General features: G+C 37.8%; 1 protein-coding gene across 1 annotated transcript in view; it reads left to right on the top strand.

The window, feature by feature from the left end:
* Nucleotides 1–25,481, top strand: part of TM9SF2 (transmembrane 9 superfamily member 2) — a 51,603-nt gene that overhangs the window by 19,091 nt on the left and 7,031 nt on the right. Inside the window, exons 4-14 of the mRNA XM_027557890.1 lie at nt 3,116–3,243; nt 8,326–8,455; nt 9,761–9,885; nt 10,772–10,883; nt 12,452–12,531; nt 13,309–13,417; nt 17,201–17,333; nt 19,583–19,702; nt 21,859–21,916; nt 22,483–22,642; nt 24,658–24,809. Coding sequence (XP_027413691.1) covers nt 3,116–3,243; nt 8,326–8,455; nt 9,761–9,885; nt 10,772–10,883; nt 12,452–12,531; nt 13,309–13,417; nt 17,201–17,333; nt 19,583–19,702; nt 21,859–21,916; nt 22,483–22,642; nt 24,658–24,809 — 1,307 coding nt within the window. The remainder of the gene's footprint in view (nt 1–3,115; nt 3,244–8,325; nt 8,456–9,760; nt 9,886–10,771; nt 10,884–12,451; nt 12,532–13,308; nt 13,418–17,200; nt 17,334–19,582; nt 19,703–21,858; nt 21,917–22,482; nt 22,643–24,657; nt 24,810–25,481) is intronic.

Raw genomic sequence — 25,481 nt, forward strand, 5'->3', positions numbered from 1 at the left:
TCCCGCTTCAGTCATGATTCTCCATACTACCCTCCTCCTCTTTGGGAACAGTATTCCTAGATTTTCCCTGTTAGCTCTTAGAGCACTGCTTCAGCTTTCCCATTGGCTTGTGGGGAAGTGAACAATTCTATTTTGACCAGTGAAGGTATATTTGAGGTACATCTTTGATGCATTTTTAGGACTTCAGTTAAACCAAGCTATAAGGACAATATAAGATATTCTCTTCTGTGTATGTACTTCATCATCATCCAGAATTAGTCTGCCTTTTAAATTTGTTATCTTTTAAGCCTATTATCATTCTGAATTCACAGTCCCCTGTTCAGTTTATATATATGTATCTGCTCTCCTGCTGCACAAGGTATAATGGAGCTCTTTTAGAAAAATTAAACTCATTTATAATAATAATATATCACCATATACAAAGCTAAATGGTACAAAGAATATAAAATGAAAAGTAAGTTTCTCTCCTCTCTTCTGCCCGTGTTCCACATCACAGTTTCTTGTTAACCTTTCCTGAAATATTCCATTTTTGCGAGCACATATAAATAGAATTAAATGTGTGTATTTATGTTTTAAAATACTGTTCTGCACTGTGCATTTTTCTTTAACTTTCTGCTTGGGCGTCTGTGCGTGCTGAGCACACGCATGTTACTGGCTGTAACTTGACCCCGGGTTTTAATCCCCCAGCCTCACAGCTTCCTCTCTTGGTGTCCCTTCTTTCCATGATTAGCTTCCTTCCTTGTTTGCTCACTGAGCACCACCATCCATCTCCCTTGGCAGTTACTACATTGAGCATCTGTCCAGCAAATCCTCATGCCTAGATTAGTCCCACTAACCTCTTACCCCAACACTATGCAGCACTGAGAGGAACACATATAATTGTACAAGTTTAATTCACTGCAGGTTGATAGTTTTCGACCATGAGTATGTCATCTTAAAATATTTTGAGATTTTCTACTGCAAAGATGCCAGAAATTAAAAATTTTTTCAGACAGATTTGAATGCCTGATGAGATGAAGTCACTAGGAAATAAGGAACTCAGAATATATGGACATGAGCGATAGTGAATGGGGCAAGCACACTAACTGTGTGACATTTCCCTGCTGTGAGTATGTTGAGATTACTTTGGGAATTGTCACATTCTTTTTATAGCAGAGAGTGGTTTTATATAAATTGTATAACTGCCTGAAAATCCTCCCTTAGTCTCTCAGCCCCATCTTTCTGTTTATATGCCTTGACCTTGGGAAATGATGGAAGGTGGGAAGAGCATCAGTAAGTAACACCGTCAGTGAACTTGAAGGGCAGCCAGAGTCTCTGACAGTAAACAGTAGAATATTGAGGTCCATAGAGAAGTTTTGTTCCCTTTGGTGCAGACTTTAAAGGCAGATTACTTCTTTAGTAGGATTCTACTCAGGGTTCTTTGTATATAAAGACTGTGCCTTGGCTTATGCAAAAAATCCTTCTTTTAGGCCTAATGCTTTTCAGGTTTAATTTTGTCCTAGGAGTTGAGGTAAAATAGAAGAACAGAAGGAGCATTCTAAAATGGAGAAAGAATATGCACCTAACATTTTCTATAAGTTTTCTAGAATTTTTTAGGATCAAGATTTGTGCTAAAACAAATTTTTTCTTTTTCTTTTTTTTTTTTTTTCAAATTTTTTCTTAAAGAGACAGAGCAGGCATTTCTTAAGATCTAGGCATAGGTTAACAGAAACATAGACTAAAATATCAGGTATTTTCCCCCCAAGCCAACCATAAATGTATTGACATATTTTTCAGTATTGATTTCAGTATTGATTCTTTATCCATTATTTTCAAAGAATTTTGCCTTATTTTAGATCTGTAGTAAGAGCAGTGGTAACAGCCAGCAACAGAACAAACCCCAAACTTGCTTTGCCGTCTTTTATCTATGACTTCTGTTGAGGTCAGGAAGAAACAGTGCAGGACATCTTATGCATTAGGTGAAGCTGGAGCTACCTATCATAGGATCAGAAAGTCTCACATCTGACCACTCGCATTCACTCAGTTAACACAGCCGCTGATGCCTTTCACATGCTGGGCACTGAGTTAGGTGTGAACGAGAGAGAAATCTCGGTCCTTGTAGATCTTGTGTTCTGATGGGGAGAAAGAAACGAATTGCTGAAATACATAGCGTGTCTGTTGCTGATGAAAGAACTGTTGAAGATGAATCAAGGAAGAAGGTGGATGGAGAATTTGCAATTTTATTTATTTATTTTTTTTAGAATTTGCAATTTTAAATAGGCCAGAGAAAGTCTCACCTGAGAATGTGACATTTGAGCAAAAGACTTGAAGCAAGTTAAGGGAGTGAACTCTGTGACTACCCGGGGGTGGGGTGAAAAAAGCAGCAAAAGCAGAGTCCTAAAAACTTGGAAATAGATTTGTTAAATTAAGACCTAAGTAGCCCCTGGTAAAGTAAGCCTATATGATATAATATGTTGTGAATAATACGTGTGTATGTGTTCATGCTCTCAAATAAGTCCTCAACCCCAGAGTTGGAGGACTCCTTACTTAGTTTTTAAACTTTGTTTTAAAAAATTGTCAATTTTTGTTTGAACTTCATTATTCATGACATCTTGAAAATGGACAGTCTTTTCAGTTGTGAGTAAAAAGAATCACGTTTATACTGATTCTGGATAGCCAGATTTGGCTTTTTCTCATGTCATCACAGTCTGTTGTTCACTGCTGAACCGCCCATCACCTGGTGCATAGGAGGCACTTAACAAATACCCACTGAATGAATATACAGACATAAAAACTTGTCTGTTTATTACTTGAAAGCCGTAGGAGACGTTACTATGGAGAGACAGGTGTTGTTTTGTTCTCCATGTGGGTTTTTTCCTCTCTGAGGGCTCATTTACATTTAAAAATCGGTAAGTTGGAATTATCAAAGATAAAAACTTATTTTCAAAAGAAATATTGATGACAGGTTTTTAGAGAAACAGTAAGAATGAAATTTAAATGTGATTGAGCTATGAGGAGCTTTTATGTTTATTATCAATATTAATGCTCTTAATGAGAATGGTTTGCTTTTACTCTATGTTATAGGTGTGAAGGACCTGGTTATTTTAATTTGCTTTCCACTTTATTTTTAATACAGTTTACATTTAAGAAGGAGGAGACGTGTAAGCTTGTTTGTACAAAAACATACCATACAGAGAAAGCTGAAGACAAACAAAAGTTAGAATTCTTGAAAAAAAGCATGTTACTGAATTATCAGCATCACTGGTAAGTCATGGAAATTTGGGATTTGGGGCTTTTTCCTTTCACAGAAGAAGCTTCTGTTTCATTGAGTGTGTAAATTACTTCATGGACTAAATAAAATGTAGCACATTTATTTGCCGGAGGATTACTAAGGTTGACAGCTTAAAGTGTCGTCGTTGAACTCTGCTTAGATTATTGTGCTGTCTGCTGCTTGTTTTGGCACATAGACCTGGTACCTAGAGCACTTCTGTTAATGATGTGTAGTTTAAAGGAGTGTATTTATGCCTGGGGAAAGGACCTGAATCAAACTTTTAGAAAAATACCTTTATTTTATACTTGTGGACCATGAAAAAGACCGTAAGGGGAAAAAAATTAACTTTAATTTGATTTTTGAGAAATAGCATCTATTTCAAATAAAAATCCTTGTATTCTGTGTAATGTTTTTTATTTTATAAGCATGATGTAACATTAACAAGGTGTTTTAGCAGTTTGCATCATAATAAAAAAGCATTTAAAACTTTTTTCCTTCCCACGTACTATTTACCTACCATACAATATTCAAACAGTATTAAAAAAGAGTTTCAAAAGTGCAGCTTTTCAAGGATAACCAATTGTTATTCTTCCAGATAAATTTTCAGCAAATGCCGTATTCTATGGTCTACATGGTTTACATACGTTTTACCTTTTCCAAAAAGTATGCGGTGCTGGAGGTGGTGAACAGGATACTGTCTTGAACGTTGGTCCTGTCGCTATCTCAGATTGACCCCTTTGCCCTCGCTCGTTGATCTCAGTTAGGACATGACCCAATCCCATGACTCAGTAGGATGGTTGGGACCTCTGATTCCCTCCTGCCTCCTGGGTTCCTCCCCATCCTCCCTTCCATACACATACAGCAAAGAAGTCCTGGAGAGGAGCAACCCCGGGCTCCATGCTATTCACCAACTAGTCTGTGATTAGGGATTCACTCTGATTGGCCAGACCTGGGTAGAATACACCTGAACCACGTAGAAATGAGTTTCCCATAGCAGAGCTCCGTTAGAAGGAAGGAAACTTGCCCATTACACCATGTCAGCTTCTTTCTTATCTGACCCTCAGTACAAACGGCAACTTGAACGTCCCCTCCATCTCTTCCTCATTTCTTTGGTTTCTGGTAAGCCAAGAGCATTTTTCCTCTAAGCTACTGTTGCTGCTGCTGCTGCTAAGTTTCTTCAGTCGTGTCCGACTCTGTGCGACCCCATAGACGGCAGCCCACCAGGCTCCCCAGTCCCTGGTATGCTCCAGGCAAGAACACTGGAGTGGGTTGCCATTTCCTTCTCCAATGCATGAAAGTGAAAAATGAAAGTGAAGTCGCTCAGTCGTGTCCGACTCTTCTTGACCCCATGAACTGCAGCCCACCAGACTCCTCCATCCATGGGACTTTCCAGGCAAGAGTACTTGAGTGGGGTGCCATTGCCTTCTCCAGGCTACTGTTAGATTACTGCTTAATTGCTGAGTTAATGTAACTTAGGATACATTTCTGACTCATAAGTAATTGAAAAGTTTCCCTTGGTGTTTTTGCTTCAAATTGTTCTTTCCAGCCTACAGAATCATATTTAAGGCTCAGATTTGCCCCTATCATCTCCATATTCTCTGACAGTTGATCATTTGTTGAATGAATGAAAGAATGACTCTTAATGGCATATGGATGATTTTTTAGCTGTCTCCTTTATCTTCAGTTCTTAAAATACTGTTAGAGTCTTGCTCCTAAAGATAACAGAAGCAGTTCTTCCTTTGTCGCTTCCCTATAATAAAGTACTTAGAAATACTTTCAACTTATTTATGATGCAATTAACGTAGGTATTGTTTTGATCCCAGTATGCTTAATAACAAGAATAAATAATGTAAAATAGTTGCAAACTTAAGCTATTCTTCTTAAAAAAAAACTGGAAAAGTACTGGTGAACAGTGATTTTTGTTGTTGAGTCAGAGAAGTTTATGATTTCAAGTTTGAATCCATTAACAAAAAAATCTAAGCCATATCACAGATATACAGTCTGCTAAATCTAGGCAATGGGGTTTAGTCCTTAAATCAGTTCATTACACATTTGGAAAATATTGATTCATATTGATGAATTCATGTGAACCATTAGTTGAGTATATTTCTGTCCTTGACTTCCAGAGTTTTTTTACTGTGTAATTTGATTTTAAGCACAGGTAACAGAGTTGACAGAGATAAAATATCATGAGCCTTTAGAAATATGAAAGATGGATGATAAAGTGTTCTCTACTACTCTCAGCTTCGTTTATCCTGCTCCCTAGGAGCAGCACTGTTTATTCCTCATGTATGTCTCCAGATTTCTGTGCATATGTAGGTATATAAAAAAAAATGTGTGCCTTTTAAAATAACAGCTGAAATATTGTACACAGTATTGCACACAATTTTGCAAATTGGTCATTTTAAGAAAATACAGGCATTTTTCCATGTAAAGCACATCTGTAGATCTATGTCTACCTCATTCTTTTTGTAATTGTATAGCATTCCATCATATGACTGATCTGTAGTTCTTCCTCTATAATATTTTAGCCATACTACCTTTTGAATGATTAAAATGCCTGATTATTTGTTAGTGCACCAACTCATTATTCTTGTTATAGAGAACAGTTAATTAACAGTAGTTAATATTCATATCTAAATTGATGGATACTTTTAATTCTTATTTGGGATTTTAGAACATAATCTGAGGATTTCTTGGCTTGCTCTGTCAGTAACCTAAGCTACTTCTTGATTCTTGAGACTGAACAGTAAATATTTTGATGCCAGCAATAGACACTTAAATCCTTGTTCTTTTCATGGCCTGTGATTATACTTTTTCCCTAAGTTTTGCCAAATACTTGGGTCTTTGTGATATTTTATTTATAAAAGCATAATTTATTTAACTAGTTATCAAAGTACTTACATTTTTTATTAATATCATAGAATCGCTAGACTCTGGCTTATTGGACAGAAAGGGGTCTTTGAAGATACTTTAGTGAGTACCAATCCTGGATCTCAGTTGGCTGGCAAAGAGGAATATTAGAGTGGGTAGCCATTGCTTTCTCCAGGGGATCTTCCTGACCCAGGGATTGAACCTGGGTCTCCTGCATTGCAGGCAGATTCTTTACCATCTAAGTCACCAGGGAAGCCCCAAAAGTAACATAAATGCCAGGTTTCTTTGCTTTTTGCTGCAATTTTTTGGGTGTATTGTGGCAACATGGGTTATTTCATTTTGATCAGAAGCTCTAGAAGTTTTTAAAAAAGGAAACTCTAGACATTAATTTATTGGGAATAGCAGTTACTAATAAATGAAGTTTGATAGAAGTGTTTCAGATGGAGCCTGTAAAGGTAGAGAATCATAGAAGGCATCCCTTAATGATGAAAAATTGGGGCCAGTTATTCAAGCTTTAATTTTCTGAGTTGTCTTACATATTCTTTTTCACTAGTTGAAAATAGTATTTTTAATATTTTTGGTGTTACAAATTTCAGTAGCTACAACTTTCTAACTTAGCAAGGCAGTAATTGAAAATTATATTATTTGAACTTATACATTTATATCCAAGGATTTTGGGGTTTGTTTTTTTTGTTTGTTTCCAACCAGTATATCAAGGCATTATATAAATGGTAAATTTAGGATATTCACCTTAGTTTCTCATTTTCTAACTAGCACTATAATGTTATACAGTACTTTCTCTGATATGATAGCATAAAGATATTACAATTAATATATTGCTAGTATATATTCCAGAGAAGGTGATGGCACCCCACTCCAGTACTCTTGCCTGGAAAATCCCATGGACGGAGGAGCCTGGTAGGCTGCAGTCCATGGGGTTGCGAAGAGTCAGACACGACTGAGCGACTTCACTTTCATTGTTCACTTTCATGCATTGGAGAAGGAAATGGCAACCCACTCCAGTGTTCTTGCCTGGAGAATCCCAGGGCCTGGGGAACCTGGTGAGCTGCCGTCCATGGGGTCGCACAGAGTCGGACACGACTGAAGCGACTTAGCAGCAGAAGCAGCAGTATACATTCATTGATTGAACTTCATTGTCTAAAAAATTGAAGCAATTAACTGATTCTTGAGGCCTCCTGAAAATCTGAATTATTTATATCATATAACATAGTTTTCATGCTTCTAATAGTTTATAGTCTTTTCATGGGAACTGCTAGCCTGCTGGTTATAATAATAAGCAACTTAATAGTGTAGGTGATTCTTAAATTTAGTACATTGGGTACTATTAAATAGCATTTAAATGTGACGAGATGTGTTTTATTAAGTCATGAATGTATACCTTGAGTGAATATAGAATCATAATTTTACTTCCTAAGGCATACATTAATTAACAAATAAAACATGCCCTGGAGTGTTGTCTTATGACTGTAATAGAGCTAGTATATTTTTAGTAATTATTTTTATTTGTATCCTGTGGTGTGTTCTGGGCATTGGGAGCCCCATGCTCAGACTTTAATGTGGTTATACAGTACTACAGAATTTTATTCTTAAAAAAGTTTCTTTTCACTATAGAACTTGAAAGATTTATTTCTTTAGCTTTATAGCAGCCTTTCATTTAGACATAAGTTGGATTTACACAGTTTTAATAGATACTGTAATTTTCACTTTTTCACCTGGCCCTTAAGTTAAATATTTCCCCACATCTTGCAATTATATTCTTCTCCTTTTTTATTGAACTATCTGACTAATAAAAGATTTCTTTCTATACTGTTCCATAAGCTGTTCCCAAGAAACTAAACATACTGTTTCATACCTATTTAGAGCTTTTGAGTGTTCTACTGAAGATAAATTATACTTAGGTACCTAGATAATGACATTGTTAAGTTAGTGATTGCAGTAAATTAACTTATAAAACTCCCTTTCAAGAAAGCTATAAAGATTTTTTTCTCACTATAGTGTGTCATATATTGGCATAATACTATCACTTATGAAATACCACATTCTATGTAATTTTTTGTGTGTTGTTTTGACACCTTAAGGCATTTCTACACATCTAAATTTTACAGAGTGATGACAGATTTGGTGAGTAATTCCTAGTCATGTTTGGTGGTTTGTAACTTGACTTTCATTTCCGTGCACAGGATTGTGGATAATATGCCTGTAACGTGGTGTTATGAAGTTGAAGATAGTCAGAGATTCTGTAATCCTGGATTTCCTATTGGCTGTTACATTACAGATAAAGGGCATGCAAAAGATGCCTGTGTTATTAACGTAAGTTTCTGATAAACTAACTCTGCTACTTTTAAAATAAGCTTTTTGGTAGAAGGCTTCAGTCCTTATCTGAACACAAATTGTTATAGTCATCAAATGAGTACTATTCTCATGTTCTGAAGGACAACTGCTCAGTCTTTTTGGGGGGTGGGGGGTGGCTGCGACACAAGGCTTGTGGCTTCCCATCCAAGGATTGAACCTGGGTCACCACAGTGAAAGCACCAGGTCCTAACCACTGGGCTGCCAAGGAACTCCCATACTTGAGTTGCAGTTTATAACTCTGGGACTAAATAATTCAGATGTGGTTCAACATTTACTGGCATTGTCTCTTATATGCTAAATACTATGCTACAGGCTTAGACTTTGTATGTTCTGACTCTATTAAAAAAATGTTCTTAGTGGACTACCAGAAATACCTCATTGTAAGTCCATGAAATTTGTATTGCAAAGTTGAGTCCATAGAATATTGTATTGCAAAAGTTTGGGTATTACATACACCTTTTTAAAAAGGTATCAATCTTTGAGGCCATTCTTTTATGATTAAAAAAAAAACAAAATAAGTAAAGGCATTAATTGAGAAAGTAGTCAAAATTATTGGGGAATATATATCAAAGTTTGTATAATGAGGTCAACCTGGTTTAATCTCTTAATGAATATAACCTGAATATCAACCTCTTAATGATATTCAGACATACACACACATATAGTGGGATATTATAATACTCAGCCATGAAAAGGAATGAAATAGTGCCATTTACAGCATCGTGGATGGACCTAGAGATTATCATAGTAAGTAGTGTAAGACGGGAAAGACAAATATATAATATCACTTATATGTGGAATCTTAAAAAATGATACAAACGAACTTATTTACAAAGCAAATTCACAGACAGAAAACAAAAGAAACTTATGGTTACCAAAGGGGAAGGGAAGAGGAGGATAAATTAGAAATTTTGGATTATTTGATACAAACTACTAGGTAAGCAACAAGGTCTTCCTATACAGCACAGGGAGCTGTATTCAGTATTTTGTAGTAAACTATAATGGGAAAGGAGATACATATGTAACTGAATCACTGCTGTATACCAGAAGTTAGCACAACATTGTACTTTAGTTAAACTATACTTCAATTTTTTTAAAAAAAGGGAGGGGAGTTTAAGCTTAAAACTTACTCATTTTTATGGAAAAGATGAAAACTCTGTCTAGGTTCTAATTTTCCTGCATGGTGTGGCTCATTTTAAAGTTTTATGTTTTGATTCTTTGATAGCCAGTGTTCTAACACTAACTTTAAGTTGTGTTCCACAGTCAGAATTCCATGAAAGAGATACGTTTTACATCTTCAACCATGTTGACATCAAAATATATTACCATGTAGTTGAGACTGGATCCATGGGAGCAAGATTAGTGGCTGCTAAACTTGAACCAAAAAGGTAACTGTGAAATAGATTAAAAAAATAATTAACTGTAAGCGAAATTTAGACCCAAAGAATAAATATTTTGGGCCTAGTTAGCTTTCTTTAATCAATGTTCTGACATATAATTTGGTATTTTAATTGTTTTTACTAAAACTCCCTTTAGCATGATTTGTTGAGTAATGGGTTGTCCAGAGAAACCATATAAATATTTGTTTTCCTGACATAGTAGGTGGTAGGCAAACCAAGATGCCTTCTTGTTTTGTTTTCCAGTCACTTTTTGACACCTTTTCTGTGTCAGCCTGGCATGGAGAACATGAGTGCTCAGGACCGTGTTCCCTTTTACAGTGGAAAAGCAGAGGCCCAAATGAGCTGCTTAGTGTGTCATATGCAAGTCTTCATGAAGTGTTAGATGCCAGTATGTGACAAGTCATTGCAAGGGCATCTCTTCAAATTACCAGCTTTTTTAGTGTGAACGTACCTATCATTTATTTGGGAGGTGCTTTTTTAATTGAGTATTCTTTTTTTTTCCCCCCATGACACCCCCTGCCCCCAACACCAACTGATATAGCCATTTTCCCATGCTACTAATGGTAAAGAAATGCATACCATAAGATGGCAGTTAATTTACACTTCCTCAGTGTTTGTTTTGATTTCTTTGAAGATTCTTTAAGTGCTCTTCAAGTATTGTTTTCAAAAGTTTGGTTCTTATTTGAGTAATAGTTTGAGTAACGGTTATGTATAACTAAGCCCTTTATATGAAGTAAAGATTTGTACAGTTCAGTGTGATTTGAATCACTTTTGACTGTCAGCAGCGTTGTGAAATATGTACAGGATCTCTAAGCTTTACTCCATTTTAAAAAACTACTTCATCAGCATCTTGCCAAAATGTTTCTTCTCACAGCTTCAAGCACACCCATATAGATAAACCAGACTGCTCTGGACCCCCCATGGATATAAGTAACAAGGCTTCTGGGGAGATCAAAGTTGCCTATACTTACTCTATTAACTTTGAGGTGAGTGTGATTTTATCTTTAGTGTAACTCAGAAATTGATTTTACATTCATATTACTTAAACTAATTAAAAATATTAATGATCAGGCTTGTCAAGTAGATAAGCTTTTAATGAGCTGATTTTTGGAATAGTTTGTCAGTGCACCAGGCAACATAATCATGCTCAAAACTAAGTCTTCATTTAAATAAAAAGTATAGGGAATTGGAGAACTGAACCTCATTAAAAATGTTAAGCCATAAGAGATACAAACAAGGCAAAAGGTAGAAAAGAGGCATAAAGGATGGTATGAAGATATCCAAGATACCCAACAAGCATTGGTGTGTGTGCTGCCAAAGTGAGCACTGCAACAAACATTTGGGGAAATGACACCATTTTTGAAACCAGGATTTGAGTGTGATTGTAAATGAAGAATTTCCTGATAATAGATGATTTATTATACATTCACTGGAGGGTTTTATTAGGAGGAAAGTAAAGTTTATTGCATGAGAATCTTGGGCAGTATTCCACCTCTATTTTTAATAAACTCTTTTGGCAATCCAATATAGTTGTGACGTTTACTGTCCCCATATAATGTGTAATTTTGCAAGCCTGGTGCAGTAAATAATATGCCTTTCCTTCTGGATATTAAGAGCTCCTTGTGGGTGACACCTGCTAGAGGCTAAGGGTGCCTAGGTTATGACTTTGATCTGGTTAAATGTCCCAGATGTAGATAGATAGCATCAAAGAGAATCAAGAGTAAGCTATTCCACTCAATTTTCTGAAATAATTAAATAGAGCTCCTAAATCATAACATTTAAAATAAGCCTTTGCCAATTAAGATTTAAAACAAGACTTTAAAAAATACAAGTAACTAGATACTGTTCAGTTCAGTTGCTCAGTCGTGTCCGACTCTTTGCGACCCCATGAATCGCAGCACGCCAGGCTTCCCTGTCCACCAACTCCTGGAGTTCACCCAAACTCATGTGCATCGAGTCAGTGATGCCATCCAGCCATCCCATCCTCTGTCGTCCCCTTCTCCTCTTGCCCCCAATCCCTCCCAGCATTAGAGTCTTTTCCAATGAGTCAGCTCTTCACATGAGAGCTCTTCACATGAGGTGGCCAAAGTACTGGAGTTTCAGCTTTAGCATCATTCCCTCCAAAGAACACCCAGGACTGATCTCCTTTAGAATGGACTGGTTGGATCTCCTTGCAGTCCAAGGGACTCTCAAGAGTCCTCTCCAACATCACAGTTCAAAAGCATCAATTCTTCGGCGCTCAGCTTTCTTCGCAGTCCAACTCCCACATCCATACGTGACCACAGGAAAACCCATAGCCTTGACAGAAGGACCTTTGTTGGCAAAGTAATATCTCTTTTGTTATTTTTTATTTACTGCTTAATTTCATCTTGATTTTCCCGAGTCTCGAGTAAATCTTGCTCAGTGAATCTTATGACTGACTTGAGTTATGGTAATGAGAAACTGTATTTGTTGATTGGAAGGTTAAGCTCTGAATGGAAATCTTTGTATTTCTGGTATACTTTGTTGGCAAATTCTTATTCAAAGAGGTGTTTGTTTTTTATAATCTGTCTAGGAAGAGAAGAATATCAGATGGGCATCTCGATGGGACTACATTCTAGAGTCCATGCCTCATACCCACATTCAGTGGTTTAGGTAAGACTACAGCATAATCTCCTTCATGCTCTGTCCTTATTCTGTTCTCTGTCGCTTTGAGCATCTCATTCACTCTAACTCTCACCAGTTACTCAGAAGGCTGGACTTTTGAATTAGGTAGACTTAGATTCAGTCCTGGATTTTGGTCACTGGTTGTGAGTCAGGCCAGATCACCCAAGTGCTCAGAGTCCATTTCTTCATCTAGAATTAACCTGTCTCACTGTGCTGTTCTGAGGGTTGACGGGAGGTAATAAAACAGAGCATTTGAGCACTTTACCTGGCATGGAAGAGGGCTCAGTATACAAGCTGCTACAGCTATTAGGACTGTTTTTTATAAATAATAATTAGGGTTAGAGTTATTGTTACTGAATTTCTTTCTTCAGAACATGACCCAAAACTTTTATCTAGGGAACTGTTCAAGGTGCCATTACTCTCCTTTTCCTACTTCACTGACTAATCTTTTTGATGCTCATTAATTTACTGAATAACTTGTTTTTCAGTAGACTTCTTGAGGGTAGAGACCAGTCCATTATTGATCCTTGCAGCTTATGGTGTGTTAATTTGGGCACAGTAGTTATTAATGTTGACCATGGACAAAAAACTCGTTCTCAATAGGCCATGAAGCCAGAGCACAGTTCATTGAATTTGTTTGATTTTAGGTCAGTTTTTTAATTGATTAATGCTGTTTTAATGTTACTCAAAAAATTGTTTTTAAAAAGAGTTCTGCTGATCCAGTGATTAAGCTCTGGGTTAATCCTGACATGCTTATTTCTGCAGCATCATGAATTCCCTGGTCATTGTCCTCTTCTTGTCTGGAATGGTGGCTATGATTATGCTACGGACACTGCATAAAGATATTGCCAGATATAATCAGATGGATTCTACAGTGAGTGAAACATCTGAACTATTCCTTGGTCTGCCGTGCATAGTCTTTATTTTTTTCTTTGGAAAATTTTTAAATAATATCTTTAGTCAGAATCTACTTTTAAAACATTTCTTCTCAGAAGTGATCCTGAATTGACATTTTTGGATAAGAAAATGGTCCTTAAGAATTGGTTTTGTTGGTAGAGACTTAGTGACTACAGGTCTCAGAGCTGAACTGTTGACAGTCTCGTCTGCACCAGTAGAGGCTGAGGAGCAGTGCGGGTGCAGGAGTCCAGCTCTGCCCTTCTTTCACTTACGTGCTGTCAGCTCTGTTTCCAGCAGATGTTCAGTTTGGGAAGCAGCAAAGTTAAGTAGAGTAACTCCCAAGCAATTTTTATATGTGTATATGTTTGATTTTTTAAATTAATTTTAACTGAATTTATATCATTTCAACCTTTTGGTTTATTCAAAGTAATTTAATGTCTCAGCTTCATTTTAAGTTGTGTAACATTTTGCATTTTATACTTTTTCATTTCCCAGCAATGATTTGTAATGAATACATAAAACTCAGGTTTTCATTGTTTTCTCTTCCCTAGCTTCTTAGCCTCCTCACCCATCTTTCTGTCCTGTTCTAATTAGAAAAAAGAACATGTTAACATTTAGAAGCTTTTTAGCACTTAACATGCTACAGTTTCTTTCCCATATTATTGATTATATGCCTTATTAAGTATTTTATTAAAATAAGTTCACAATACTCTGTTCATAATTGGTAATTCCAAATAATTGCTGAGTTAATGGAATTTTTTTCTTAATTGTTTAGAGGTGCTTTGGGGTACAGGACAGAAAACCCCATTTCCAGTCTTGCTCCCATTCTCTGCCTCCTGCCAGTCTCTCAGGGTAGCTTTCAGAGCGAGTCTGTTCCAGAGTGTCAGGTCATTTCACTCTGGATCACAGCCCTCCAGTGACTTCCATCCACTGCACTCAGAGAGGCCCTCACAGTGGCCCGCGAGGCTCTGTTGTGGCCCCTGGCACTCTGCTTCAGCCTTGCTGGCCGCCTTGCTGTTCCTCAGACACGTCGGTCGTGTTCCTGTTCCAGGCTCCTCCTTACAGTTACTTTTCTGCCTTCCTCTAGTGTCCTCCCTCAGAGAGTCCCTCACATTCTCCTGGTCTTTACTGAGATGTGCTCTTCCCAAGGAGCCCTTCCTCACCGTCTCATTAAGATTACGTCCCCTCCACCCACACCCTACACCCATAATTCCTATCACCATCTCATGTACTGTGTATTTTGGTTATTTGAGAAGATTTGCTCACAGGAAGTTGTCTGTTATACTCGCTGTAGGATCTCTGGTATTTTAAACAGTACCAAGCATGTAGCTGGTGATCAGCAAATATTTGTTGGAATGAATGAATTAGCCCTTGATGTACCAGACTTGATGCATTGCTGGACTTATGACTGGTTGTAAAAAAAAAAAAAAAAAGGAATCCAAGGACTCCCCCAGATTGAGTGAGGCCAGAGCAGGAAGCAGTGCCAGCATGAGAGGTTAACATTTTCCTTTAGGAATATGCTTATATCAAGTTTTTAACCAATTGGGCAATTAAATTGAGTCAGTGGTGAACCTCAGTCTCTTCCTGTTTATTAAGCCTGGATTGTTGAAGCGGGCAGAATGATTCTAGGTTAGTCAATGCCTTCTGTTCTCAGCAGAATTGAGTAGAAATTGAAGGAAAGTCTTCCAAATTTGGGTTTGCTGGATTCTCCACATCTGAGGTCCATAACATATGATCTAGAAATTCACAAAAATTTACACTAAACAACAAATTTGTACCGGGTCCCAAATATTTCAGATATTAGGATTATTAATTACAGAGCAAAGATACATGAAAAAGTAACCGCTAGGATTTTCCGGCACAGATGACAGATGAGAATCTATAGATAAAGAGTATGCGGTGTATCCAAAGTGGAATAAATAAAATGAAATCCATACCTCAATCAGTTAACCATAGAACACCAGAGAAAACAGAAGATCTTTTCTTAGAATCAGCTAGAGGGGAAAAAGACTGAGCTTTCTGCAAAGGAAAAACAATGAAATTGGCGATGGAAACTCAAAAAATAATATCTTTAAATCGATGGTGAGAGAAATTAACTATTTACATAGAATTGTGTACTCAGAGATCTTTCAAAAATGAAGGTGAAATACCTGTTTCAGACTAACAAAGACAGTTGACCACAAACAGACCTTCTCTAAAGGAATTTCTATAGAAATACTTTAGTAAAAAATAAATAATAATCCTAAGAGAAGTTTAGAAGGATTAGTGAACAAAGAAATTCCAAATGATATTTTCTATCTATAATAATAATGAGTCTAAATATGGAGGTTAACAAAAGTGTATCAACAAAGAAAAAGTAGCTTTGAGGAATAATTGTGGATGAGGTAGGTGGCCATCTGGAAAAAAAGTAAATTCCAACTTCATTTAATCCAAATGATTAAATGAAAATGTGGAACTGTAAAATACTAGACCACATGGGAAGTTATTTTTAAATCTTGTCTACTGCTGCAAAGATAGAAATCTGAGTGGGAATTTGGGGGAGGGCTACAGAAGTACCCTGGACAAAATGTTAAGAGAGGAGGCTGAAGAAATAGCAGGGGCCACGTTTTGAAGGACTTTCTAAGCTGTGCAGTCTAAAGATCACCGAGAAGCTGTTGAAGTATACAAAACAGTGTTGACGTGGCCAGATTCATGTTTTAGGAAAATCACTTTTAACATTGTGTGGACAATTGTCTGGAGCCGGGCAAGATTGGAATCACCGCGACCGGTCAGAAGACTGTATGGAATTTCCAGAGTCAGGGGATGGTAGCAGGGAAGAAGTAGGGCAGTGGGCAGATAAACAGAAGGTGTCCAGGAGGTGGGATGGAATGCTGATTGGCCAGTTGAGAGGGTAGAAGAGGAGAGGAGCCAGTGAATGACCCCGAACCACCCAATTATTTAAAAGGATCTTTTTGATTCTGTATTGAGATTCAACTGAAGTGTAGAAACTGAGACCACTTTAGTGCACACTGTAATAGCCAGGTGAGAGGGGATAACTTGAACCAGGGACTAATCTGTCCTATGGGTAGATTTTAAAGCTAAACTGTAGGAATTGTTAAAGGATTGTATGAAGTGTGGGGAAGAAAAAAGATGACTCCAAGGTTTTGGGGACTGAGCAGCTGGTAGGTAGGCTAGAGTTTTATCTGCTGAGGGAACTGCAGGTAGAGGTGGGGAGAAAATCAGTTCCCTTGTGGATGATTCTGTTCAGGTGTCCACTGAACAGCCCGGTGGAGCCATTAATTAGGCAGGTATATATGTGTGTCTGGAGATCAGGGGAGCAGTGTGGGCTGGTGACACAAGCTTATTGAAATTTTCACAGCCTACTGTGCACGCAGAGCAGCTTTGAGAACTGAGGCCATTTGCTTGTTTTGGAGATTAGTTAGTGTGGGGTAAAAAGGATATAGAGTGTGATTTAAAATTGTCATCAAGTTGGATCATAAAGCTTGACTGACTAGGACATGGTATCCTGTTATCTTTGTATTTCTTTTTAAAGTATCTCAGTAATTATTTGTAGATCTTAACACATACAACATTTCTTTAGAAACAATTCAAGAAAGTTAAATAAAGCTCCATGAGTCAAGCTTTCATACTTCAAAACTGAAATAAATATTAATATCTTTAAGTTTTTCTTTACATTTCTGTATCTGCATATTCAACAATGAACAAACTGCCTAGTTTTCTTGATGATCCCGTGAATGAAATGATTTCCTTCCCTTTTCAGGAGGATGCCCAGGAAGAATTTGGCTGGAAGCTGGTTCATGGTGATATATTCCGTCCTCCAAGGAAAGGGATGCTGCTATCCGTCTTTCTGGGATCGGGGACACAGATTTTGATTATGACTTTCGTGACTTTATGTAAGTGTTAAGTGAAAACTAAAAAGTAGAAAATGCTTTTTAAAAATAATTATTTGAAATCCAGTTTTCCTAGGTTGTAGCTAGGCTAGATTGTTGTTTCTGAGAGTCCTTTGGTTCTCAGAATCTGTGTTCTTTGACCATAAGTGACTGGGGGCGGGGTTAGCCATGCCAAAAGCTGACTCTTCAGATCGCCCTCACAGCTTCATAGAGACCAAGCACTTGTCATGGGAGCATGGGCGCTGCAGATGACCGGATCCTCATCTGGGCAGCCTGGAAACAGGGCCACGCAGTTTGGCTGTCCTGCCTCACTGGAGCATATGATGAAAATCCCAGGACATCCTTGGCTTCCACTGAGAGGGACAGAACAGAGAGGAGACGGGACAGAACCCAGAGGGGGCGAGACAGGAAGCTTTTGGAGACCTCACCACCTTGGCAAGATTTAGGAAGCAAGACCTCTTTCTTTCCCCAGCAACATTGAGGAAAGATCTTCCTACACACACACAAAAAAATCTCTTCCTTGTTACTCTTGAAAGCCTTCAGAAATTTTATTATTTAAGGTTTTGTCAATTAGGACAAATTTTTAATTTTTCTTTTTTAAAAAACAGAACTGACTTAGAGGTAGTCATCAGCTGCAGGAGTGGCCCTGAGACTCCTGTCTGGAGATGTTTTATTGCCCTGGTCTTTCAGTTTTCCAAGTTATCAGAGAAAAATATATTTATGAAAAAAGTTTTCTGAATTTTGCATTTATTTTCTCATGTTCTCGTTGCCTGCTACTGGTGAACAAGTAACACATGAATGTTACTAGAAAAATTCAGAAACCACTGACTTTTCAGTAATTTTCTTAGCAAACACTTGTGCTTATGTTTGTTTGCATATTAAATGCGTAATACTATCATCATTTTCTGCAAGTAAAATTGTCCCAAGTTTTTATGATGCAATTAAACACGTAAGTGTTTGGAAAGAGAATGACTGATTCCAGATGTCTGGCACCTGCAAAGTTTGGAGTTGACTGATTTGCACCTCCCAGCTCCGTTGAAGACTAACTAGAACATATTTATCTACTAACAACTTAGATAAGGTGATGACTGATTTGCACCTCCCAGCTCCGTTGAAGACTAACTAGAACATATTTATCTACTAACAACTTAGATAAGGTGATGTCGGTGTGATGGGTGAGGCTAGCTAGCAGTTGTAAGTATATTACACTGAGAGGGGAGGATGGTAAAACGAGTCATGAAAGAGGTTTGGACGCAGCCAGACGATTGATTGCAGAGCCCCAGGGAGCCAAGGTGGATTTCCAGTGGAGTGGGTGCTTGAGGGTGAAATTCTGCTTTCAAATTAGATCGAGAGTGGCCTTCTGCCCCTCTCTGATCTTTGTTGGGGTCAGCTAGAAAATGACCTTGTCATGAAGGACAGTTTCAGAGAGCCTCGGTTAGAAAATGATAGCGATTGTTTCTCTTTAGTGTTTGAACATGGACTTTTTGCTTCAGAACAATCCATATCTCAGGCCTGAGAGAACTGGGGGAGGGTACGTCTTAGCTAAAATTCCAGTAGGTCCTCTAGTTACCCTGTTTGGTTTCCTGTGATGGTGAGTTTCTCCTCTCCAGTCGGTGCTGCTGGGAACGTGTGCTATAAATATAAGATGGTGTTTTTTTCCTTAATTAGTTGGGAGGGTTATATAGTGAAGAACAAACAAGCTAACTAGCTAAATAAGAGAGGAAACAATTTCCCAAGTTACTGACCAAGCCCTTCAGTAGCTAGTGTTCACAAAGCTAGTGGTGCTGTGAAATCTTTTTTCCTCTCTTTTGTCCTTTGACTAGATTCTGCCTCATCTTATGTTTGGATGTTACAGGTTGTTTTTTTTTTTCACCCCAGAGGACTCAGTATTGTTTTTAAAAGGAACAGAAAGTGAGAATATTTTACAGTTGGAGTATTTTTATTGATGTTAATTTAAAAGCTGTACTTGAATCTCAGAAGAGCTGAAAGCACTCTTGAGCTTGTAGTCAGCCTCCACTGATAACAAGAAAGGTGGACCCTGACAGGAAATATCCAGATTGGAGCTTGCCTCACCTGTGATCCTGTTGATGCAGTGCCTTAGATATTACTAAGATTCATTGTGGCTGCGTGGTAAGGGGGCATATTTTCATGAAGTTGTATTTAGTTTATTGTTTAAAAAATGAGCGGGGTCTTCTATCACTTCAAAGGAAACAATAATAAAATTCATAACTTTAAATTACTTATTTTTTTAGTTTTTGCTTGCCTGGGATTTTTGTCACCTGCCAACCGCGGAGCTCTGATGACGTGTGCTGTGGTCTTATGGGTGCTGCTGGGCACTCCTGCAGGCTACGTCGCCGCCAGGTTCTACAAGTGTAAGTAGAAGCTGTCCTGCCAGGTGTCAGACCAGGAGTCTAACCTGCCACGTCGGGGTCTGAGCCAGTGTGTCTGGTAGTTGAGGCTGTTCAAGCAGTGTGTTAAGAGGTGTTTAAACAAGCTTGTGAAATGGATGGCTCTCCCTAGATTTGCTTGTTCAAACACGCTTGTTAAACAGTGGCTTCAGTAAATTTAGGTGCTGCCTATCCATTGTCCCCTGTCTCCTTCTTAAGTTTTGACATAATAGTTTTGGCTGCACAACTTAGATTGGCTACATTCATAGAAATATATTTAGTAAAGGGAAAAAAGTATCACTGAGTCATTTATTAAAACAAATAGCATATATATATATAGGAATACTTTATGTGAGAGAGGTCATCCTTGCATTGATTTATATTTATGAAGGTACACTGTACCTAAAGTAAATTCAGATCTCACTGTTTAAAGAGCCCCCAAGTAAGTTACTCTTGCAGCAAGGTTTAGTTGCATTCTCTTGTGTTCTTGCTTTCCAGAAGTAAAATAAAGTTCAGTGAAAAAAAGAATTCAGAGCCACAGAATAAGAGTGAGATAGGATTAGACGACTTACAAAGTAGCTTTTCTGGGTCAGCAAATGCCAAAGTTTGCCCTGCTTAGGAAGCCTCTGGTCCAGTTGAGACGATCCTATTGGTAATCTGTGATTGAAAATGCCAGGGAGATGATGACACAGGGCTAGGGTTCCCCAAGGTCTTCTGATAGGACTGAGGTTTCAGCTAAAACACATAGGGTTACTTAGGTAGCCTTAAGGTGTGGTTGGCTAGACTCAACCCCAAATAGAAGTATTAGATTTTGCTGGATGTGTAGAGTATGTGAAGGCCTGTGTGCATGTGTGAGTGAGTGAGTGAGTGAGTGTGTTTACGTGCTGTGAGTTTTGTCAGACTTCTTTTTTTCTTTCATTCTTTGCTCACAGACATAGGATTAGGCTGGTCATACGTATTTTAAGACAAAGGATATGGTTGGGGCCCTGCCTGCTCCCCCTTTCTCAGTTTCTGTGCTCTCGCTTTCCTTTGTTCCTCAGTCAGGCTCTGCGCCCGCACACCTGTCTGGGGCCTTCTCACCTGCTGTTCCCTCCACTTGACTTCCCGTCCGTACTCCCTGCCCGATGGACACACCTCCCCTTCATCTCCTGTCTGTCCTTCAGACCTCCTTGCTGCTGATTAAGTAGCGTATTCATCAGGCAGAACATTCGGAGACACACTGTCACACAATGCTTCATTGTATAGATTCATTTTTAATGTTTCAAATAATAATATTTGAATTTTGATTGGAATTGTATTAAACCCCCCAAATTCATAATTTCACAGTAGTCTTGTCAGTAATGCTGTGAATTCAAATCATATATATATATTATTTTTTCTTTTAGACCAAGAAGTACTTAAACTTATAAATTGTGATCTCAGCCAGTTTTATCTCCAACTTTTAAATTAGGAGTGGAGGAGTACTTTCATTTATTTTACTCCAGATACTTTACGTTTTTAAAGTGGGGGGGAATTAGAAGTAAAGAAGAGTAAACAGTTGGTAAGTAAATTATTCTATCAGGTGGCGGCACCCCTTCTGTTCTTAGTCACCTGATCCTACACGCTGACCCCCCCACCTCCCACCCCCACGGCCTGGAGAAGCTGCCCTGCTAAAGGCACCCTGGAGATTCAGACCTCCTGTGGGCATTCAGGAGTGCTGCCTGTCAGGCCTGAGGGTTCCTAGTTTTATAACAGATTCTGAAATTGACCTCAAGCTAAATGAGTGTTTCCAGGGTACTCTTTCTTCATCCAGTCCCAGTGATTGAAACTGGGTTAGAACTTAAGGGTTTGTTTTGTTTTGAAGTTAAAAAAAGTAGAAGAGAATAAAACTTGTTTGGATGACTTTTTTTTGATACTAAATTTATTTTATGCTGAAACAAAAGTCTTTAGAGTGGGACTTAATCCAGGCAGTCCTGGGATGTGTGTCTCTGGGTTTGGATCATTTGATGGGGGGGTATTAGGACCTTTGCTCATGGCATTTTTCTAGGAATGGGCACCAGTGCCGTGTGTTCATTTGTCCAGTGCCAGAACTGAGGTATGGACATTTGGTTTGCTTTGAAAGTACGTCTTTGTGTTAATGCCACTTCTGTTTTCTCCTGCAGCCTTTGGAGGTGAGAAGTGGAAAACAAATGTTTTATTAACATCATTTCTTTGTCCTGGGTAAGTGGAGTTTTCAATAATAACTTGCTTAACATAATCATATTTTAGTTCCCAGAATTTCTGTCCTGTATGTCTAATCTTTTCTGGGTGTATCCAAGAAAATGAATTTAATTTTTAAAAAGTGAACATTCAGTGAACATTTGCAGAATGACTACTACCTGTCTTACCTGGAAAAAATTGCCTTTAGACAGGAGAGTTTTTTATATTCCTTTTCTTAAAAGTCTGTTTCTTAGTCTGGCAGTCCCAAGCATGATGAAAATATGTTTTAAGGGGTAAATTTCATAAGGTGCTGATAGGAGTTTAAGTCAAGCAAAACCAATTTGAAGAGCAATTCAGTTTTCTACTAAAGTTTTTTTATTTTTTAATTTATTTTTAATTGAAGGATAACGTTGGTTTCTACCAAACATCAGCATCTGCTGAAGTTTTAAATTCACATACCCTAATGACCCAGCAATTCCACTTTACTGTGTATAGCACAGAAATTGTGATACTCGCTGCATATGATTGCCACTGTATCATTTTGCTTCTACCTCAAATGTTACCCAGACGCCTGTTGTGTCTTTCAGGATTGTGTTTGCTGACTTCTTCATAATGAACCTGATTCTGTGGGGAGAAGGATCTTCAGCAGCTATTCCTTTCGGGACCTTGGTTGCCATATTGGCTCTTTGGTTCTGTATATCTGTGCCTCTGACATTTATTGGTGCATACTTTGGTTTTAAGAAGAATGTAAGTTTATAGATGTTAACTTATTTGAATGAATCTCAGCCGTGGAAATTAGCATATGCCACCATAAAGATGCAAGTGTTTAGAAGATAGAAACTAGTCCTGTGGGATTTGAATTTCATAGAAAATTGATGACTTCTTAGTTTGACTACTGCTGCTGCTGCTAAGTCACTTCAGTCGTGTCCGACTCTGTGCGACCCCATAGACGGCAGCCCAACAGGCTTCCCCGTCCCTGGGATTCTCCAGGCAAGAACACTGGAGTGGGTTGCCATTTCCTTCTCCAGTGCATGAAAGTGAAAAGTGAAAGGGAAGTCGCTCAGTCGTGTCCGACCCTCAGCAACCCCATGGACTGCAGCTACCAGGCTCCTCCGTCCATGGAATTTTCCAGGCAAGAGTAATGGAGTTGCGTGCCATTGCCTTCTCCGAGTTTGACTGCAGTCATTCTTAAAATAGTACTCAGAAGAATGTGGTTAGAGGTTATGGATGTAAAGTTAAGATTTCAAAGTTTGATAAGTAAATGTAAATGGAAACTAAAATAGATTACAGGAAATGAATGCTAATTTAAACTAATGAAAAATACAAATTTATTACATTAAAAATAAATTGTTCCCTTTTTTTAACTTAAAAAGTACATGTATCTTTTTCTCTTAGCAATAAATGTTTCTAATCTTATATAACTTAACTAGGTAAAACTGAGTATGGGTTAGGAAGCAAAGCTGTAAAAAAAAAGTGACCATACTGTAAGGATAGCAGTGTTTTTCATATGTAGTTTTGGAATAAACTTTATGTGCTTACCTGCTGGCATTTGGTTTTAGGAAGGGTTGCAGTCACGGCTCAGTCCCCCGCTCCAGCCTGTCTGCCTCCACCTCTGCTGCCCGCTTTCTACCCACAGGCTCAGAGGAAGCTGAGAATTCATTCTTGGGTCCTTCTCTAACTCCACTATCTTGGCTTTTCTCTGAAAATGTCTCCACAAGGTTAAAAGAAGTTAACGTAGTTCAGTACACTTTGTGAGGGGATCTGGAATACCCTGGAAGAAACTTAGCTACTTTTAAGAGACTTCAGAGTTTCCACTGTACCTACCATGCCAGGCTACTAAAAGATTTCTCAGTTCTTTGACATTTTGTTTATGACTTGAAATCTGTATAGTATAAATAGTAAACTGACATGATTTGAAATTTTTAAATTACATAGATGAAATAAGTACTTAAAATTCTAAAAATATAAAATTTGAAGAATGGTATAGTGATTCTCTCCCTCTATTACACATACGCTGACATATGAAATAATCAAGTTCACAGAAGTATAATCTCAGTGAGAATATCAGGTTTTAACTTTAGCTGTATCATCACAAAAACTATAGAAGTAGGTTTTGAAGTTTTTTGCAAGGAAGTGAATTTCTACATGTGTACTCCCCTCCCTCCCCTCATGTTACTGTGTCTAGGTGCTTGAGGCTCCAGTTGTTTTTATACTGCCATGTAGTGTGTTAGAGAATAATTGAGAACATCACCAGTAATTTATGATCATAAAGCTTCATATAACCATTCATTATCTTCCTTGTGTTCTTAAGTCTTAGCAAAAATTGAGCAATTTTAATAGAAATTACATTGTCCATCTCCAAAAAACACATTGACAACAGTTTCAGAACCATTTCTTACAGTAAATATATAACTAAAAGGAGAAGCTTAACTCTACCCTTGTATTAACTGTTATTTTCTGAGTCCTATATTGTTTCCTCCTGTGTATTTCTTATTTTGTTTAAAGCCGTTAGTCATTGGATCCCTGCTGGAAACCGTGGTGGCTTGTTCCAGTAGACAGACAGACTGTTGTACCTGATGGTGTCTGGTGTGGGGCTTCTGAATACAAGTTTCGCTCTGATGACCTAGGTCGACTTGTATTGCCATTAGTGTCAGCATGGAAGCTGAGAAAAAGCTGACAAATAATCTAGTGCAGAGAAGAATTTCTTAAATAGATATATAATTATTAACCCTTTCTCTCTCTTTTTTTTTTTTTTACTGAAGGCCATTGAACACCCAGTTCGAACCAATCAGATTCCACGTCAGATTCCTGAACAGTCTTTCTACACAAAGCCATTACCTGGTATTATCATGGGAGGGATTTTGCCCTTTGGGTGCATCTTTATACAGCTTTTCTTCATCCTGAATAGTATTTGGTAAGCTGAGCACTAAGTCCTCTTATTCTCGTTCCCATTGTATGTACTACTAGCTTTCTCTTTTTGTTTATAGGGCTTACTGTTTATACCTTTAAATGTAAACTGTTATCCAATAATCAGAAATCTTAAGAGATAAGATTTTATCTTTTATCTTTTCAGTGTTAGAAGAATTGTGATATTTATTATTATTATTATAAATATTTATTATTTATTTATTAATTATTATTTATTACTTAATTATTACACCTCTATAAGGTGGATACTGTCCCATTTTACAGAGGTGAAAATGAGATTTTGGAGGTTAAGTAATTTGCCTGTGTCACCCGGCCACTGTGTGACAGAAAATTCACTTGTCTCTCCAGTCCTGTGTTTTAATAAGTAATCTGTACTGCTTCAGAGGAGTGTCTTTGAGCTCTTGATGGGAGGGGATTCAAGCAAGCATTGTTGAGCTAGACAACCTTCAAAGTCGTTTCTTATCTCAAGATCACTTCATTTTCTGGTTACTTGTTTGAGTAGGAAAATGCACCGTGGTAATTTTGAGCCACTCATACACTACAGTATGTTGTGATCTTTATTTGATCACATTGACATGCTACAGAAAGTATCAGGGTTCCAGGTAGCATTGTCAGAACTAAATTTGAACTTTTTTAGTTATTAGAGCCTGTCTTTCCT

This window comes from Bos indicus x Bos taurus, chromosome 12, assembly GCF_003369695.1.
Source record: "Bos indicus x Bos taurus breed Angus x Brahman F1 hybrid chromosome 12, Bos_hybrid_MaternalHap_v2.0, whole genome shotgun sequence".
Taxonomy (NCBI): Eukaryota; Metazoa; Chordata; class Mammalia; order Artiodactyla; family Bovidae; genus Bos; species Bos indicus x Bos taurus.